Here is an 18,947-nt window from a genome sequence, read left to right on the forward strand (position 1 = left end):
CTTCTCCTCCTTTGCTGGGCCTCCCAAGTACCATCTGTCCCTCCTGACTGCAGGAGGATGCCTTCTTTTGTATTAAGGCTGCATCAGCCTCTTCTGTAGCTGCAAGGGCCTATTGCTTTGTTTCCTCAAACCCTTTCTTATCTAAAGGGAGAGGAGCTGGGAGACTGTTTTCCCTTGGTCATCTCCCAGTCAAAGCAGCAAGACTTGCAGACTAAACTTCATCTGTTTTCTCTTCATGAGTAAAATGCTTTTTGATTCTCTGAAGTAATTTAGCACATTTTCTTCTTTTCAAGCACTAATTAAACAGATTTTGGGAGAAACATGTCCCAACTTCAACTTCTAGCAATTGTTCAGGTAACAATAATGCTTTTAGCTCTGCTGTGCATACTTTTATTCTACCTTTAATTTTTACTCTGAGATTTTTTCCTGTAAAGCTAATACTATAAACATCCTTTCTGTTAGCTTCAAACAGGACAACATTGTGGGACATGAAAAAGAAAGAAAACAATGACTAACCAATGAACAAGTCAAGAAGGAAGAAAAAACTTGGAAGTAGATTTTCAAAGGCACTTAGACACCACAAATGCAATCTAAAAACAGAGGCGCCCAAATCACACCAGAAATTTTTGAAGCAAATTCAAGATGTTGATTTTTTTGTTTTAATGCCTTTGGATTTTTATCCAAATCTTATTTTGGATAATAGTAATAATAACAACAATAACAATAATATTGCTCCAATATCTTAAATATACAGAATCTAATAATTATTTAGTTATTTTCTTAGCCATGAAAACATATAAACCAGCATTTCAATTTGAAAGGCAGGTTCATACAGTAAAAAAAAATTCAAACAACTAAGTCACCACTTTCCCATATAAAAATGAGAATATGAGTAAGCCAAGACAGCTTATTATATATTTATCTATAATCTAGTGTTTTATGACAACATATTCTATTTAGCACAAAGGTGATTGTTTTAAGATAAGTATGCTGATCCATAAAAGCTATAGCTATAATCCTGAAAAAAAGATTTGATTAATTTTTCTTCATTTGACTTTAGAGTTTCTTTCCTTTCTCACTGTCTGGTTAAACAAGAAATGAAAGCAGCTCAATAAACTTGTGTGCACAGGAGATACTAATCATACAGACAACGAAAGGATGGTAATTTTCCTAACAATGTATTTAAATGTGCAACCTTACATAACTGTATATATTTAACAACTTTAATAAGATTTATGAACACACCTTTGAGGAAGAAAGAATTAACTCCTAACTTAAGTGTTAGCCACAGAGCAATTAATGGTACATGATTTCAGAAATCAAACTAAGAACGAGAAAGGACTTAGATTTTTGATATAGTTATCGTGTCATCTGTCATTCTCTGTCTTCGTTATGGGAAATCCTGTCTGGCATCCTTAACATTAATTGTTAGTGACAAGCAGATTTATGCTTAAGAGCAAATGTAGAAATCTTTCAAAAATCTTCAGGACAAGCATGTATTTATTACTTTAATGGTATTTATAAGAAATGACATTTGTTATCCAAATACTTTCTTTTTCCCACAATATGCAGCCCAACTGCCTCCTCCCCAAAAAAACCAAATTTGTAATACTTACTTGACTGTACAACAGCTTGAGTCTGTGCAGAAGTGCCTGATGCTATGTTAGTCAATGCCCATGCAGCTTCAAATTGTAATGAAGGACTGTAATGAAAGAATTTGATACTAGTTGTAAGTTGATACATCATCGGAAGACTATTTTATGGTTCATTTCAACATTGCTAGCTGTATCCATAAGAAATACTCTACATTTAGGCAGTACCACTGGGCTACCATTTAAAAAACTCCAACATCTAAGCCCGGACTTTTCAGGGGAAAAGTTGTAAGAAAAAAAGAGATCTTTCATGCCCTGACCTTTTGTAAACCACCCATCAGTCTGAATTAATATTTGTAACAAAAAACCCCAACCAAACAACCAATTAAACTTGATTCTCCTGCCATTACATTCCAGATCAAGTGCAAGCTGGTATACTTGGATACAGACATTTTTCTGCACCATCACTGACAGGCAAAATATCTACAATCAGCATGAGAAGACAGCATCACACCTGTCTTATTAAATACAGATAAAATTAGTTACAAATGTCATGAAAGCTGACACAACATTTCTTCCAAGATGTCTGTCAACTGCTGTCTGTGCCAACAGCAGTTTAGTAAAACAGTTTGCATGAAAACTGCTGTTTAAGTTAAGAGTTCTACAAGCTACAAAAGAGTTTACAGCCCATGGTCATTAGCACCACTGTAAGTGTCTGGATTTAGGAAGAACAGAGAATATTTACTGTCAGGTGACTGTTTCATTTACACGGGTTTTGTGTCTTTATCAGTCATGTTTTATATATAGTTTTAAATACCTGCTTCTTTGAATTTTTTTTGTGTATTAATTTCCAAAGCAATTTGAGGTTTTATTTGGGATGGGAAGAATTAAAAAGGAGGTAAAAACAAATCACACCTGTCAGCAGCTACCTATAAACCTTTAAATTTTAGGAACAAGTGTATTAAAACTCTAGTTTCAGGTTAGTCCCTTTTTTCTTTCTCTCATGATAAGCTTTCATGTATAACATGAACCAAAGCTTTTATGATTTGTTATGCAAAGTCTTTTCAGAGTTTAACTCTGCTAAATATTATATAGCAATCCCGATTAAAAGGACTGCTTAAAAAAATTGAGCTTAATTTTGAAAGACTTATTAAATATTTACAAGAGTAAATCATACAAAAACTAGCAGAAGATTCAAATTAAAAAGAATTTTCAAAGCACTGAACCATCTACTTCTAGAGCAGACAAGCGTTCATGACCCATTTTAAAATTCTTTCCTGATTTGAATGTTATTGTCAGCTGCCTTCTAAGCAACTGTTTTGTTAAACAAGCTCGGAAAAAACCCTACTCACAGTTCGTAGTTTTGCAGCCATCAAAATACACCAAAAATACCACAACATAATTTTGAAATTCCTAGCTCTCATAGCTGCAGAAATAACATTGAAAATGGAAATACTATAAATACATTCATGTCTGCCTGAGATCAAAGACAGGCTAAAATATTTACCTCAGTTGTGTTAATCCCTATCTATCCAAATCAGGGGCTCAAGATTTGTTGAATATGGCATGTTTTGTTTCTTATATGTCATTAAATGCCTGCAGCTATATGCTCAGTGTTCTCTACGTTCTTTACTGAAGCTCTTTGTTTTTCAATAGACTCAGAGAGCATGCTCACCATGTTCTACCATCACATAAGAGAGCAGCAGAGAGCCAGAAGGAAACACACCTTGCAGTGAGAAGAAACCAGAAACTTCAGCTAATAATCTTAATGGAAAAGACAAATGTATTCTGCAAAAATGCCCTGTTCACAACCAGGCATGTTCTCTGCCTTCACACAAATAAACACAAGTCTGTGGCAGGCTTCTTAGAAAAAGCTGGTAAAAGGCTAAAATATTCAAACCCAGTGATAAATGTGGTAAGATTTTCTCCACTACTTGGATATGCTCAAACATGCTTGAAAAAATTCAATTACATTTCTGTGGAAGAATAAATATTCCTGGAGAACTTCTGATCTATCACGATGGAATGTGATCCACTGTGTCAGATTATATGGTGCTGGAATCCTCAGTTTTGTTTCAAATAATCATTTTTTTCTTAATGCAAATTTCTAGTAACAGTGAAGATTTTAAAAAGAATACTTACTTATCATCCCTTTCTAGGCATTTTACCAGAATTGGTAAAATTCCAGATTTTATTAAGTCATCAATAGGTGGATTTCTGTCACTGGATAGGAGTTTTCTGTGAAATTGAAAGCAAAAGTAAGTAACTTTTAAAATAAAAACCTTATATAAATTATGTTTCTGTATCTTTATTTATTTTTACCTTGCAGCTTGGACAGCGCTCAGTTGGATCACTGGGTTGTCACTTGTGGCATTCTGAAAAAAAAATTAAAAACACAGTAAAAACTAAAAATGCACAGAACACACCCTTCTGGTTAAAAAAAAGTTAAATGTAACATACCTGCAGTATAGCTTCTAGTGTTACATTTTGCTTGAAAAGAAAAAAAAGGTTTTAGTAATTTTGTTGATAAATTATAACCTTCTTAAACATTTAATACAAGAAAACTTATTTTAACTGTGTATCAGTTCATAAATTTACTTTCAAATAACTGCAAGATAACAGAATATATTGTTTAGAGACATCACCAAAGTTTTAAAAACAATTCCAGAATCAAGGAACTTACTGCTTTGAAGTCAGCATCAACATCAGAATCTTCTAAGCTTTCCTCTTGAGGAACATTTCTTTTTTTCAAAAGATGTTCATCTCTTTTGTTCTGTAGAAATGACAAAAAATAAAGCCACTTTTAATGCTTATTAGTACAGGGTGGTGATGCACAATGGACCTTTTCAACATTTAAGTATAGATAAGGTTGCCTTTTTTAAAGGCATTTGTAACTGCAAATAGAATTTGCAGTATTTTAGCTGTAATAATCTGGCAGCTTGCTAATCAGACAGATCTACAACAATCCATGACATTTGAATTAATTAAAACTCACACTCTAGGGATCAGTTTTCTAACAGGCATTCACAATACTCATAGCTCTGCATGATATTAACATTTAGCCACACGTAACAGAAATTCTTTTTCAGTGAAAGATTATTTTTCAGCTAAACCTTGTTTTGAAGCTCCCTGGTCACATCTATTTGCATTTTCTGTGTAAAGTAGCATGCTCCATGCACACTGGCACTTGCAGTATTTCCCACTCAAGCTATTAGCCTAATTTCTGACAAAAAACAAGACACCCTCCAGTCTTAGTTCCTTTAAGGAATTACAAAAGAATTATCTTTTCAGTGGTAAAATACCCATTTAACATTTCCTTTTAACATTCCTAATTTAATGAATTTGAAGATATTAAACAGTAATTTAAAAAGAAAGAAAACAAATCATCAATTGTTTACACTTTTTTACAAATTCAAAATGTATTAAAAGTATTAGACCAAAATTATGAAATGGTCTCTTCTAAATTTTAGACTTTATATTTTTTTGGTATGTCTAGAGGTACAAAGACAGAAGATGCAATGGAAGATGATGATGATACAGTACATATATCTGAACACCTATTTATGTTTGGTTTTGTTTTTTTATATGTTAATTCAGATTTAATTCTTTAATGATGCAAAATGTTGAAAAAGAGTAAGAGCTAGTTCCAACATCCAGAAGAAATCTAGTATACTAGCAAGGAAAGGCAGGCTTTTCAGTCTCCATTTATCTGACAAGCACAGTTCTCATTAAGAGATTTTATTATACCCCACCTGGTTTGTAATATCTAAAAAAGGCCTCTAAACAGAATGATGTATTGAAGGGTCCCCAGTATTTTATGTTATAAAAACCAGCAATTCCAGGTCCAAAATTTCTGGGACTTGTTTACCTTTCAGACATCTCAGAAATAACTTACAACAAGTTTGAAATCCTCCCAGTCAATATATTTTTATTTTCAGATAAAACAAAGCTAGAACTACAAACAAGCATGAGAATAACCTTTTAATGAAGAAGACAGTATCTCACAGACCTAGCATAGTTTAATTTTAGTCAAGCTGTAAGAACAGAAACTAGGTCCTCAAAGAGTGCACAAGACCACCTAGACTGGCCCCAGAGCTGTGCAGCAATGGCTGCATACATGGAGCACATCAGTAGAGACAAGCAGCACAGGCAGTTTGTTGGCAAGTGCATCTGCAGAGCAGGAAGATGGGAAGGAGCAGGCAGCTGAGCACCAAGAAAGCGGTGTATGCACACCAAGTGCATCAGGCAGGAACACATTAACTGATGGCTTCAGCAGAATGACCTGCTGTGTATTTACCTGATTTTCCCACACCAGTCACTGAGCTGAACAAGAGCCTCTCCTGCTCCAGTAAGCCTTCTATACCTGCACACACAACTATCCAACTATCCAATCCTTCAGCACCATGAGCACACCTCCCAGAATGCCTCCTACTGTTAACCTTAACTAAAACAAGTACCAGTAACAGTCCATATTCTAAGGCCAAGATATTACACCCCCTTAAGAGAGAAAAAGAAACTTCACAGGATGTAACTGACCACAGAGTAACACCACAATTTCTGTGAGTGCAGGCAGTGTCTTCAGGCCATCGGTCGTATGGTATGATAGGCTCCAGAAAAAATTACCTCAGCCAAGGAAAGAAAGAAGGAGCAACAATGTTCCTGTACTACTCACTGTTTGCAGATTGCTGGGTTGAAAAACAACTGTGAGCACCAATATAGAAGAGTTTCCACAGCAGCCTGAGGCAGAGAGGCTAGTACTTACTGAGAAGTACTAAAAGTTTCTATTCTAATTAGTATTTCTTATAAAGTCAGTGTTCATGAAACCTTTCAGTTCTAAACAGTGTCTCTAAGGCTATTTGAAATATTGTTGTCCATCTGCAAAAGTGTCCAATCCCTAGACAAGTAAAATGCTCTCTCCAGTATTTGACAGGCCAATCACTCTCCTACAGAAGGTAAAAGAAGATGATTTGCAGCCTGCCATGGCTTTAAATGCTGGTATTTGGACATATTGTAGCAAACTCAAAAAGGTTTTGCCTAAATCAAAGCACTGGCCCATTCTGCAGGCTCCTGTGGTGAAAATGAAGACAAATGAACACACCTGGACACAGCTGTCCTGTTCAAAGCCTGGTGAGAGAGCCCTTTCAAAGGTACAAGCATCAGAGTAGAATTCTGATGAAGGGTAAAACCTTGTCACAAACAAAATGCAGCAGGTCTCCTTCTAAAGGGAGGATCCTCAACACTGCCTGAACCATGTGTACTATGTACAGTAAGTACAGAAGCTCATAAACAGGTGCTGACTGCTGGTTGTAAGTATTGCCAACATGCTGGTAGAAATCCCACTGCAGCAGCCTACAAAGGGCATTGGTAAACTTGCCAAATGAACAGATAACAGTAATGATACCAGGAGTGCACTTTCTTGTCCAGTTTTTATGACAGATGCCCATCATTTGCTTCACTGACAGTGGGATGGTCAAGCTACACAAGCAGGAAATATTCAAGTCCTGCAGATTCTGGTATTTCTTTTGTTTATCTTCTTGGAAGATAGACACAGGATTAAAAAAATATATAGACTAACACAAGCAAGTTTCAAATGTTCAAACACACAATTTAACAGAAGATTCCTTGTGGGTAAAGGGAACATCATAAACGCTCTGTGCTGCACTGAACTTAGTACAAGGGGACATGGCCAATGGGATGCTCTAACAGAACTGGGAAAGGTGTCAAATATGAATTTCTCCATATTTCTCAGCACTGGACACGCAGGAAAGCTCTGTGAAGAGTGCCAGCTGTTGCGAGGTTCCAAGACTAAAAGGGAAAAGAAATTAACAAGAAAATCTTTGCCTGCAGGTAACAAACACCATTTGTTTCTTCAAGTCAGGGGAAAGTTTAATAGGAGCTCAGTAGCCAGTAGACGTTCTTGAGGGACTAAAGTTAACATAATTATGTTTGAGTCTTCTGAGGACAAAAAGCAGAATTTCAAGAACATTTCAACATTAAAAATTGGAGTTCCTAATGCTAGCCAGTATTAGATATACTCACAGATGACAACAAGCAGCTCTTGCCCCTGCAATTACATCCAAGGAGAGACTAAGGGTTCAAGCCACTGATGGAGGTAGATTCAGATTTTCTGGACATCCCTTTTAAGCTACCACTGAGCCCAAGTCAGATTCCAAGATTCTTCTTCAGATAAAGATTTAGCTACAGATACACAGTTAGAAGAGGTAGGCAGCTTCCCTACATTTGAGTTCTGCTAATTCACCTTTGTGACAACAGAGAGCCATCATAATGTTCCTGTTTGGTTAGTGCTCATCTGTCTCAGAAAAGGAGCAAATTGACTAAAAACAAGTAGATAGCAGTGTATGGCCTAAGCATGGATTGCAAAGATTGAGACCTCTTATGTCAGGGAACAGCAAGATCTCACTCAAAGATTCAAGCAAATCTCCAAACAATTTCTTCATAGCCCTTTTCAACTACGCCTCTAAAAGAATCCATTAGGAATGTAATTTTCCTCTTAGGGTAATTTTTTAAAATGAATTAGTTGAGGCAAAGTAAATGCAAATTCTTTTCCAAGAATTTGTGCTACTAACACTTGATAGGGAAGCCTCCAGAAGAACATACTAATAGTGCTTCAGTGTCCCTGTCATTGTAGTCATTCTTCAAACTGGCAGACTTACATTATGTACTAAAATATGTTCTTTACAGCGAACAGAAAGCTATACATACACATTGAACTGGAAAAGACACTTAACTGATACAAGTTTTACTGTCCTGAAACTAAGTATTTTCTTTTTCTTTTGGAGTTTCAGACTTACTGAGAATCAGAAAAATATTTTTTCCACCCTAGCACTCCCAGCAACATAAAAGACAGATTCCTTCTACTTTACTTAGGAGTTATCATGGGCATAAGCAATCTTTAAGAAAGATCAGAGTAGAAACAAGGACAGTATGCCAGGGAAAGAGGTAAAAAAAGACATGCCCATGACTCTTTAATCCGCCACTTATTTAGCAAATAACTGCTTTGCCTTGCACCAAACTTAATTGGCAATTAAAGCTTTCACGTGCTCATGTCTGTGAGCTCTCAGAGGCAGCTGAGTTTGCCAAGAAAGCCAAAAATAAACCTTGTGAGAGATCATGGAAGTTCTTAAGATTCCAGTTAGCAGGACAGTATCCTGTGTTTCTGCTGAAGTTAGGAGTGCTAAGGCTTCCTTTGAAGGGTGACATCTAACTCAATGACTGGATGTATCATTGACCTGGCTAAGGACTGACTGCCTTTCTTTAGGCACACAAGTGGCCCAAGACCGACTTCATCTTCAGAGAAAGCCAAGCAACCACAATCAAAGGATGTCTCAGAGCAATGGAGTTACAGGGTTCATTTAAATATAGAACCTTAAACTGAATCCTAACCATTGCTCATCCACCACGCTCCTCTAGATTGAGGCTAACAGACTAAGCCAATTAATTCCAGGATCCCTGCTACTAACAGAGCAGCCTTCAGGTTTCTGGGATGCTGAAAGCAAGTGATAAACACTCTAAATCAGACTTCACCAAGACACTGCACTGAAGAGCTTGATATTCTACATCCTGATGCAGCCTCTATCACCTGACTCTTACAGTACCAGAACTGACACTGTTATCTGTCAGGAAAGGGAGATGGCTATTGTTTAAGCTCTCAGAGCTGTTGCTGTACAAACAATATAATCAGAGACCAAGACTATCTTTCCAGAAATGTAGCAGATCCATTCTCAAAATGCATAGAACACCAAGCCAATATGGAATCAGTAAAAGGGCATCTGACCCTGGGGAGTGTCATCTGACTGGCTCATGATGCCAACCCATGCCTCAACCTGGAATCTGCCAGACTACTGCTACCTTTTCCTGTCAGATGGCTTTGCTAATCTTTGTCAAATAAATTTCTAAACAAATAATAAGTGATTAAGAAATAAAAAGCAGGGGAAAAAATAGTTTCTTCCTGAGTAAGAGCTGTGGTGTGAAGACAGTGAATAGAGATAATATATTCTTGAAACACAGAATGTGTTGCAAATGCACCTTGATGTCTGTAATTTCAAGAGAATAAACACCTCACACTGATGCATGCAGAAATTGTTTACTACTGTTCAAAGCCATGATTATTTATTCCATCTTACTAAACAGAGATGTGAGCAATTCCATCAGATCCATTCATTTAATATTTATATCCACACTGATTCAAAAGACAAACCCATGACTGTGTAGTGCTTCAACTGTACACAGCAAGAATACACTCAATTTGCCTCTTTTCTTCAAAGCCAGGTGTACATGCAGCATCTGGGTAGCTGGGATGAAGAGAACACATCCCTTTCCTTTGAAGAGGCACCAGTGGATTACTAAGGTCATGCCTGATTTTGGCATACTCATGCTAGAGCAGCAGTGTGAACTGTAAAGACTGAAGCAATGATATTAGAACTTATCCTTTCCGCTGCTGGAACTGGATAAAACATATCCCTTAACATTTCAGTCTCAATTCTGTACCAGAAGCAATGCACAGAATCTCATCTGCCACAGAGTTCCAACTGTAAACCAGTTGCCCACTAGCACCAGCTGAGTTGACACACACTGAATTTATTATTAAAGCAGATTTTTTCTGGTCTCTGCAGTGAAGGTGTTTAACCAAAACTCAGAACACCAATTCCTGCATTTCAGAGTGCGGCAGCTGCTGCTCACTCTTGATTTACAGTCTGACCTACATCCAGTGCTCAGGCTTCCCCTCTAAATGTGTAACTGATCTTTGCATGTGCAGGTTTCAGTGAGAAGTCACTGGCAGCTCATAGGCTTCCTCCTCATTTTCACTCACATATTACTGGCACATGCTGGATTCCTTCCACACAGGATAATATCTTGCCTTAAGTGTCTGACCTGCTCCCCACCACGCTTCTGTAATAAACTGGCCTTGAAATTGTGACCTGTTACAAAAACCAATTACAAGAATTAATTTAAAATTAAAACTCTCACTTTGCACTGCAAAGTTCTCTTCCAAGATTGCCCAGGAAGGCTCACATTCCATCTCAATTTAACAAGATGTATAAGGATATGCTCTATTAGTTAAGCCATCTTTTACAGGTTTGCTTTGCTAGCAGGCACAGGCTGCCCAAGTGCAATGAATGACTTTTCCCAGTGTAGATTTCACAGTTACACAGCAAATTTTACACCATCTCTGAAGAAATAAGGCCTCTAACATGTCACCATAAACTTCCACTGCTGATCATTTTCCAGTCTTCTGGGTCAAATTAGATTTCTTTGACTAATTATTATAGTCTCAGGATAAATCTTAAAAACGTTTATAGTTTATATTGTAATGAGATAGAGAAGTTTTTCTGTAAGAGCTGAAAAAATAAAGTCCCTTTTTCCAAGAAGAACAGAAGGATCCCAGGAAAATACTATTACAAGATTTTTTTGGTTGCTCCTACATAATCAGGTGCTAAGTGCAGACAAAATTTCTCAAAAGTCAAGCTAATTTCCATCAACATAGTTTCTATTTACAAACCCTTCACTTTGATTTTAGCAAGGATTTTGTCTTCTCAGTTTGCAAATAATGAAAAAATAAGAATTTGATGAGTGTGCACTTCTAAGCAAGCACTACTCAAACTGTCAAGGATTCAACTGGCAAACTGGAGATAAGCATCAAATGGGAGACCAAAAGGAGTTTGGGCTATATTGAGAATATTCAAACCAAATACTTATCAGGTCATTAATGAAACTAATAGAAAATACAGGTTATACCAAGTTGGAGAAGCCTGGAAACATACTGGGGAACAGAATGGGAAAGCCTGGAAAAAGCAGATGTAATTCAGGAGACAGAAGTCAATTGTAAAAAAAAAATAAAAATCTGCATTTATTCAACTGTGCAAACAAAATAACTATATTTACTTTGTGGTACTCTCAGAAGTGTACAAAGCATACACAGACTGTGTGCCTGTGTGCTGTGTATGTCAACAACATACTTAGTATAAAGAGGAAAATAGTATCAGGAACTGGTTTTCACTATGCCATTTAAAACTCAGCTGCAGCCTGCATCCTTTCAGATTTCCACACTTCCAGAAAAATTCGGGCAATTTGGATCTATGAAGCAGCAACAAGTCAAATCTAGCAAAGAGAGTGTTCAAGAAAAGGGTGAAGAACTGAATCTGTCTCAACAGGATAAAGGTAAAGGGGCCAGTATGCAGTCCTCAAATACACTGAAGGTACCCAAAAGCAAATAAAAGCTTACCCTTTCTCTCTGAGGTGCTGAGAAAGGCAGGAAAGCAAGAGTTATGAAAGATGAGGGTGCAACGAATGCTCTAATTAGGCAGAGCAGTAAACTAGATCAGCTCTCATATTCATGATTTTCCCAGCCATACTGACATTTACCCAATACAACCAAAATCTGACCCCTAAATTAACTCCCTTTACAGCATGGAAGCAATAATTTTCAGAAAACAAGATAAATTAACAACCTCACTTTCTAAATGCTAAAACTCTCCCTTTTCCCATTCAGAGATTTTAAACATTTGAACAGCTGAGAGCTCCACTATAATAACTGGTACAGAAACTGAATATGGATTATTTCCAAGTGATACACTGGAGTAAAGCAGTACTGTCCTGTTGTACTGAACTTCACAAACTGGAGAAGAAAAATAAATTAGAATCCACAGTTAGTATTTACCAAATTTACACCTTTTCTGTATAAGTTTGGGTCTATAAAGCAAAGCTTATGGAAAAATATTTATTTAAGACACCAGAGCACTTTTAGCAAAGCAACATAGTTGATAAAAAAAAGCAGACTCACCTTCCGCAATTCAATTGTAACTTCATTTCTGTGTCTTCTCATAGTCTGTTTAAAAAAAAAAAAAAAAAGTATGTCAAGAAAGTCGTATCCAGTTTGGAATCAGCTGTTTCTAGGTTAAAAAATGCAGTTATTCATCAAAAGACATGGAAAACTGTGCATAATTTATAACTCAATCTTTTCTAGGAGGATGCACATGGTTTTTGTGATGTTTTGCTTCGCTTGGGTTTTTTTTTGTTTGATTTGTTCTCTTTTTTTTATCATACACCTTACAGATAGCTTTTACCTCAAGAAGTATCCCAAAGGTACAAAATATCAACTTCCCCATGGAGTTTTCACTAGAATGATTCTCCAGGTGTTTTCACTGAAATGACTCTCCAGGTGTTTACATGTGCAGACCATAAGCACTAGTAAATCCAGGTTCTCATATTCTCATATCAGACAATCTCATATTCCCATATAATCACATTCACAACCTAAACACATAATCTATACCAGTTCTCTGGCCAAAATCAATCATGACTGAGCTCTATGCAACAAGACCCATCAGGCTTGCAGAAAAAGGAAACAAAGTAGTACAGTGGTACTGAGTCTCCTTAGGATCTGCAGCTGAAACACTGCAAAGGAAAACCAGCCCACAAGCATCTCAACTCCTTAAAGATACTGCACACTCCGAACACATTCCTGACAATGCTGCTGCACCTCTCAGATAAGAGAGGCCAGAAAACTGAACACGTATTTTAGCCTACTGAAGGCAATCTCCTTAGGTTCATTCAACTATCAGTAGAAAAGACATGTACCATCAGAATGCAATTCAAAGGAGAACAAGACTGGATGACTGCTGGCAGTCCAGCAAGATCACCCACACTAACTAAAATTAGCCTTTTAAAATACTTCCTATGTCCTATCCTTGCTACTGACCTTCACTGCCACAATCATGTTCCTTTTGAGTTAGGGCAAATAACTCCCTGAGCAAAAAAAGTTACCAGTGAAGACCAGCAATAAACAGTAAACACCAGCACTCCCCATCAGCCACCTAAGAAAACACCAAACATGCTAAAGATGAAACACAGATAGAAAAAATGAGGGGATTTCACACCATGAATATATGCAGGACAGAACTACAATAGCTTCACTGCTCTCAGCCAGTCTGCACAGCAGTGCCGTGGGCAGGGGTGCTGCTCACTAGACCAGGTTGCTCAGAGCCCCATCCAGCCTGCCTTGATCACTGCCAGGGATGGGGCAACTTCTCTGGACAACCTGTGCCTCACCACCCTCTCAGTAAAGAATCTTCCTGACATCTAATCTAAACCTACCCTCTTTCAATTTAAAAACACTGTCCTTTGTCCTCTTGCTACCTGCCCATATGAACACCCTCTCTCCCTCCTTTTTGTAAAGTACTGGAAGGCTGCAATGAGGTCTCCCTGAAGCTGTCTCGTCTCCATTATAAAATTCATTAAATTCTCCATGAAATTCATTACCTTGTTCACTTGAGAGTAAGAAAGGCTTGTCTTCCTGCCTACTACTTGATTAACCAGCTCACTCATGTAAACATGGACAAAATGCTCCTTTTACATCTACAGGGTTGAACTCCACTACTTTAAACAAAATAAGTCCTCATCACTGTCAGAGGACACCAGCACTACAGCATCCACCAGAACTGCATGTTATTTCCCCCTCTCATCATTTTGGTAAACCATTTGATACTTGTGCCCATCTGAGCCTGCTGCAACAGCTCAGTATGACAGGGACTGGATAGCTGGGGAATGGGAGGGCACTGTGTAGGTTCATTTGTCTGAACAAAGAACCCAAGAAGTCATCGTACGCAACCAGCAAGACCAGTCATTCAAATTTCTTGTTTTATTAGAACTTTATATTTGAATAATCTTAATAACTGTGTCAAATTTAAGAACACCACACAGCCAGAAGTTTTTCAACACTTCTTCCCCGTGACAGCTGCCTCCCAGTACTAAAGGGGGATACAAGAGAGCTGGAAAGGGACTTTTTACCAGAGCATGGAGTGATAGGACAAGGGGGAATGGCTTTCAACTGAAAGAAGGCAGGTTTAGACTAGACATTAGGAGAAATTCTTTACTGTGAGGTGGGTAAGGCAGTGGCACAGGCTTCCCAGAAAAGTTGTGAATGTTCCAACCCTGGAATTGTTCAAGACCAAGAGGGATGAGGCTTTGAACAAGCTGGTCTTGTGGAAGGTATTCTTGCCCATGGCAGGAGGATTGGAACTGGATCTCCAAGGCTCCTTTCCACTCACGTCATTCCATGATTCTGTAACTCTGCATTTCAATAAAAAATGTAACAAAACAATGCTGTAAAGTCTCCTTTTCTTGATCATTCTGTGTTCCAAACACCAAAACTCTTTACTGAACTTTTCACTAGCAACACCACCCCACCTTCCCCTAAAATCTCACCTTTTATTCCTACTCATCTTAAATTTTGAGTTTGAGGTGTAACCTACCATAATCACGCAACTCAAATGTCCACTAGAATTTTCCTCTCCAAACTCCAATATTGCACATGCCAAATTTGAAGTCTCAGTGATTTAACTGATGCAAGGCATAATTTACTTTTAGATTTGCTCCCTACCTACAATTTACTCGTTTATCTATGCAAGAATACTCTAGAACACTTATACTGAACAGAGAAAGAGAGAGACTAAATCTGAAGTTCTTTAGAAGACAACGATAACATTTATCACCTACCACTCTTTGGGAAGCAGGGCAGATTTAAGGAACACTATATGCTGTGCTCAGCAGTTCAGCAGTTTGATATTTCTGGTTTAGAAAAAACCCAAATACAGGGCAGTCCCAGGCAAGACATAACTACTCATTTCATCAATTTACTCTAAAACCTTCTCTAACAATATTTTGACTAAAGACAGTTACTCAAGAGTCAGCCATAAAGTCTCCATTGGGAAGACTCCAAGCTTCTTTCTAAGGGCAAATCACTCACTCAGATTTTCCATTAGGGTTTTATCTTTGTTTCATGCTTCCATTACTTCATCCTGTCTGATCCTACCCTATTACAAATCTGTCTCAATATTTTTTTACTCTTTCTTCTTTTTTATCAAGTTGATCTTCAAAATATTTCACTACTCCATTACACACAGTTTTCACATTCCATGCACAAAAATCTCCCATCTTTTCCTCATTTAGAGAGCTACCACTCTTTAGAAAGATTCATAAAAAAAACTATCACCTCTGAAGACATTTTTGTTGTCCAGTACCACAGATTTTTTGAGCTCTAATATTCTCTAGGCAATCTCCATATTACCTGGGTTTTATCCTTTTAGATGTTCTTTTGTATTTCATTTTAAACCTACTATGAGTGTTTTCTCTTTAAAGCAGCTCTGGTACTTTTCTCCTTCCTTCTTTTAAAGGCAGTACAGGTTGATAACTGGGATACCAGTTGGAACCAATGACTGGTACTGAACAGTTTAGTGCCCCCCACTAAACTAAGCGCTCCCAGTCTTAGTGCTCCCAGGGCTCTCCTGATGGCACAGCATCTTTAAAAAAGTCCATTTGTCAGGGTCATCAAGATCACCAAGAATCAGTGATACTACAGTGGGGCTAGAGGCTTCCTACAAGCACATGGGACTGAAGTTCCCAAAGAGCCTGTGGTGCATTCTGGCAGTTAAACTTGGTTGCCATGGCTGGATCACGATCAGTGCTCCTTGCTTGAGGTCTGCTGACACCACTTCTAACCCAACACTTTGTGTCCCTGACACATGACATGACCACTGCATATCAATGTGTTTAATCCCACAGATTCCAGTACTTGCCAATTGTGGCAAGCACAGACATGAAAAACACATGAATGCACTTCACATTGGCTTGATTACCTAATTCTGTTCATGCTTCTTACTGGGGATTTCTCCAGACTGTTGCCCAGCTTGATTTTCTCCTCTTTACCATTGGTGCTGATACACTAGTGACAGACTGCTCTAAGGTAAGACTCTGAATGTCCACAATCCTGTCATCCTTGCCTTGAAAGACCTAAAATATATTTCAGCTTCATCCAACTACAAGAAATGCAGGTACACATATAGCACTATATTCTGCATACTCTTGCAGGACTTTTGGAAGTTTTACTTTAAAACTTTCAGACCAAAAGGCACAATTTCCAATCTTATCTGGTAGGGTGAGGTGAGGAGAGTGGGACAGGATAGGACAGGAAGATTGACAAAGCCCAGATTTTACTCCCCAAAAAACAGACCTAAATGATTCAGATAATTTTTTGTCCTGATTTGCCATTTCTTGAAAGTATTTAAAGCTTGTGTTTCAGATGAACCATTTTAGAAATACAGCAGGTCATCAGCACCTTCCTACAGCCTCAGAAGAGACACATATTATAATGCAATAGCATATAAAAGAAGCAGTCTTAACTACCACTGCTAGTCTCCCTTCCAGGAATCATTACCACTGTAAGCAGAATAACATGCTTTTACACAACCTGCAAGACCCAGCATGTAGGGGACTGAGAGGTATTTACAAGGGATTGATACCCTAGTGGAAAGGCTAAACATTTTCCCCAGCTAATACATGTCAGATAAGACAGAGAGAAGAGATGAAATTAGTCTGCAACCTAACCCAGGATTCATTCCCAGGTTCCAGGCTGGGAGGACATCTGCTGAAGTTTATAGATACCACACCAGTTGAAGCCTAGCAAGAGGTTACCAGTGGATCTAAACCAGGGTTTGACATCCACAGCTTCTGACTGTGATCACATCTCAACATAATGTGTTCAAACAAGTAACTTCATGGAACACTGAAACAGCACATCTCAACACTAACCCCCAAGCTAAGGCTGAACTGTTTCACTGGATAAAAAATCAAGTCTCCAAATCTCAGACAGGGAAAATATGGCACAGGCAAAATCCTACAAATCACAAAATGATGACAGCTGCAGCATCTGAACCATGAGGACACCCTAAACACAAGGCATTAATGCACCATGCACTACGTGCAAACAGTGAAAACGAGTAACTGCCAGTCAGCAGTAAGAAACAAGAACACAGCACTTATCAAGCCGTGCTACAACATCACATCCCAATTGTTATACATGACTCAAGGCAGACTTAAGTTCATAAGGCTTTTGTAACAAGAAATTTCTTCTCCCCAGTTCACCATATGTAAGGAACAATTATTTACCAGTATGTTTGACAGGCTGACATGACCACAGTAATGCACCAAGTACTCTAAGTCTCGTTTCAAGTCAAAGTAGATGTCGAGCAGTATTTCTAATTTCAAATTCCTCAGCATTTTGTTGTTTTATAAAATAAAGCATAAAAACCCCAAAAGATCTGCTAGATGTTGTTGGATAAATCAGTGTTTCACTTCTACTCTGAATGTTCTTACAAAGTCAGACACAGTTACCTATGAAGAATCACTCCTTACCACCTTCCACTTGAAGGAAAAATAATTCCTAGTTCCCTCAAATCTGAAATTAATTTCATATGCCAAAGAAGAAAATCACTGCACACATTAGGGTTGCTGTGTTAAGGGCTGCAAGGGAACTTTGTTTCACTGTGATATAAAACACAGAAACGCTAAGCTGACAAAAGACGAGAGATTTAAGAGACACTAGACCTTGAGGGAAAAAAAAGAGGAAAAGAATGCCACGGTCCTTGTAAAACTGCCTTTGACACACTCAATGGGCAGAAGGAACACAAAATACAGCTGTACTCATCAGATCAATGTTTCAGATCTCTCAACAAGGGTGGCATCTCTCTCAACAAGATGACAAGAAACTCAAAAGTTCAGTTTCAGCCACCTGAGGCGAAGAGAAATGTCTTCCTTATTTTTCAGTTGATACTTGTTTTATGACAGAACACAAAACTGCATTCAACTCTCGATATCAAAAATCAATGGCCTCTGAAATTCTGATTTATCAGCATAAGCTGTACCACCAGCAATTCAAAGAATTATTTTTCAAATATTTGGAAGCCTTTTACCAAACCATACACACTGCACAAGTACCATTTGTGAAACTGCATATGAGAGAGCACAGGATGTACGTGCTCATCACATGTTAAAGAGCCAATACCACTCCTGACACACTGCCACTTGGTGCCTTACCACGAGCCATGCAGACCTTTCTGGAAAAAAAGAACTACTTTCAAGGGCTGAATAACACTGAGATTCTATGGAGGTAAGTCCAACAAGCTTTTTGAGCCTTTGTTTAACGTAAAAACTATTTAACTGCATAACAGTTATGCAGTTATAATAAAAATACATTGAACTACTTGAAAAGGCAACCCATATAGCTTCTGTAGACTAAAAAAGAAAATAAATTTCAAGGAACCCCAAAACCAATCCCCTGTACTTGTACATGAGAACAAGATAACATTTTTCCAACTCCTCTGTAGCAAATACATAAAGTGGTGTACTGGGGCAGGGGAGGAAATGGGACAAAAACCCAAACCTTACTATAGTTATACAAGGTTGCAGGGGAAAAAAAAAAATCAAGCTAATCCAAAAGGATAAAAATCACACCTCAGAAAAAGCAGACAGAGTAGTCATCCATTTATGACACAATGTTTT

General features: G+C 37.9%; 1 protein-coding gene across 1 annotated transcript in view; it reads right to left on the minus strand.

The window, feature by feature from the left end:
* Positions 1-18,947, minus strand: part of KPNA3 (karyopherin subunit alpha 3) — a 47,727-nt gene that overhangs the window by 15,304 nt on the left and 13,476 nt on the right. Inside the window, exons 2-7 of the mRNA XM_058045428.1 lie at positions 12,394-12,438; positions 4,276-4,365; positions 4,053-4,082; positions 3,915-3,967; positions 3,735-3,830; positions 1,617-1,702 (exon numbers count right to left, since the gene is read on the minus strand). Of these exons, the coding sequence (XP_057901411.1) occupies positions 1,617-1,702; positions 3,735-3,830; positions 3,915-3,967; positions 4,053-4,082; positions 4,276-4,365; positions 12,394-12,438 (400 nt within the window). The remainder of the gene's footprint in view (positions 1-1,616; positions 1,703-3,734; positions 3,831-3,914; positions 3,968-4,052; positions 4,083-4,275; positions 4,366-12,393; positions 12,439-18,947) is intronic.

The sequence above is a fragment of the Melospiza georgiana genome, chromosome 2 (genome assembly GCF_028018845.1).
Source record: "Melospiza georgiana isolate bMelGeo1 chromosome 2, bMelGeo1.pri, whole genome shotgun sequence".
Classification (NCBI taxonomy): Eukaryota; Metazoa; Chordata; class Aves; order Passeriformes; family Passerellidae; genus Melospiza; species Melospiza georgiana.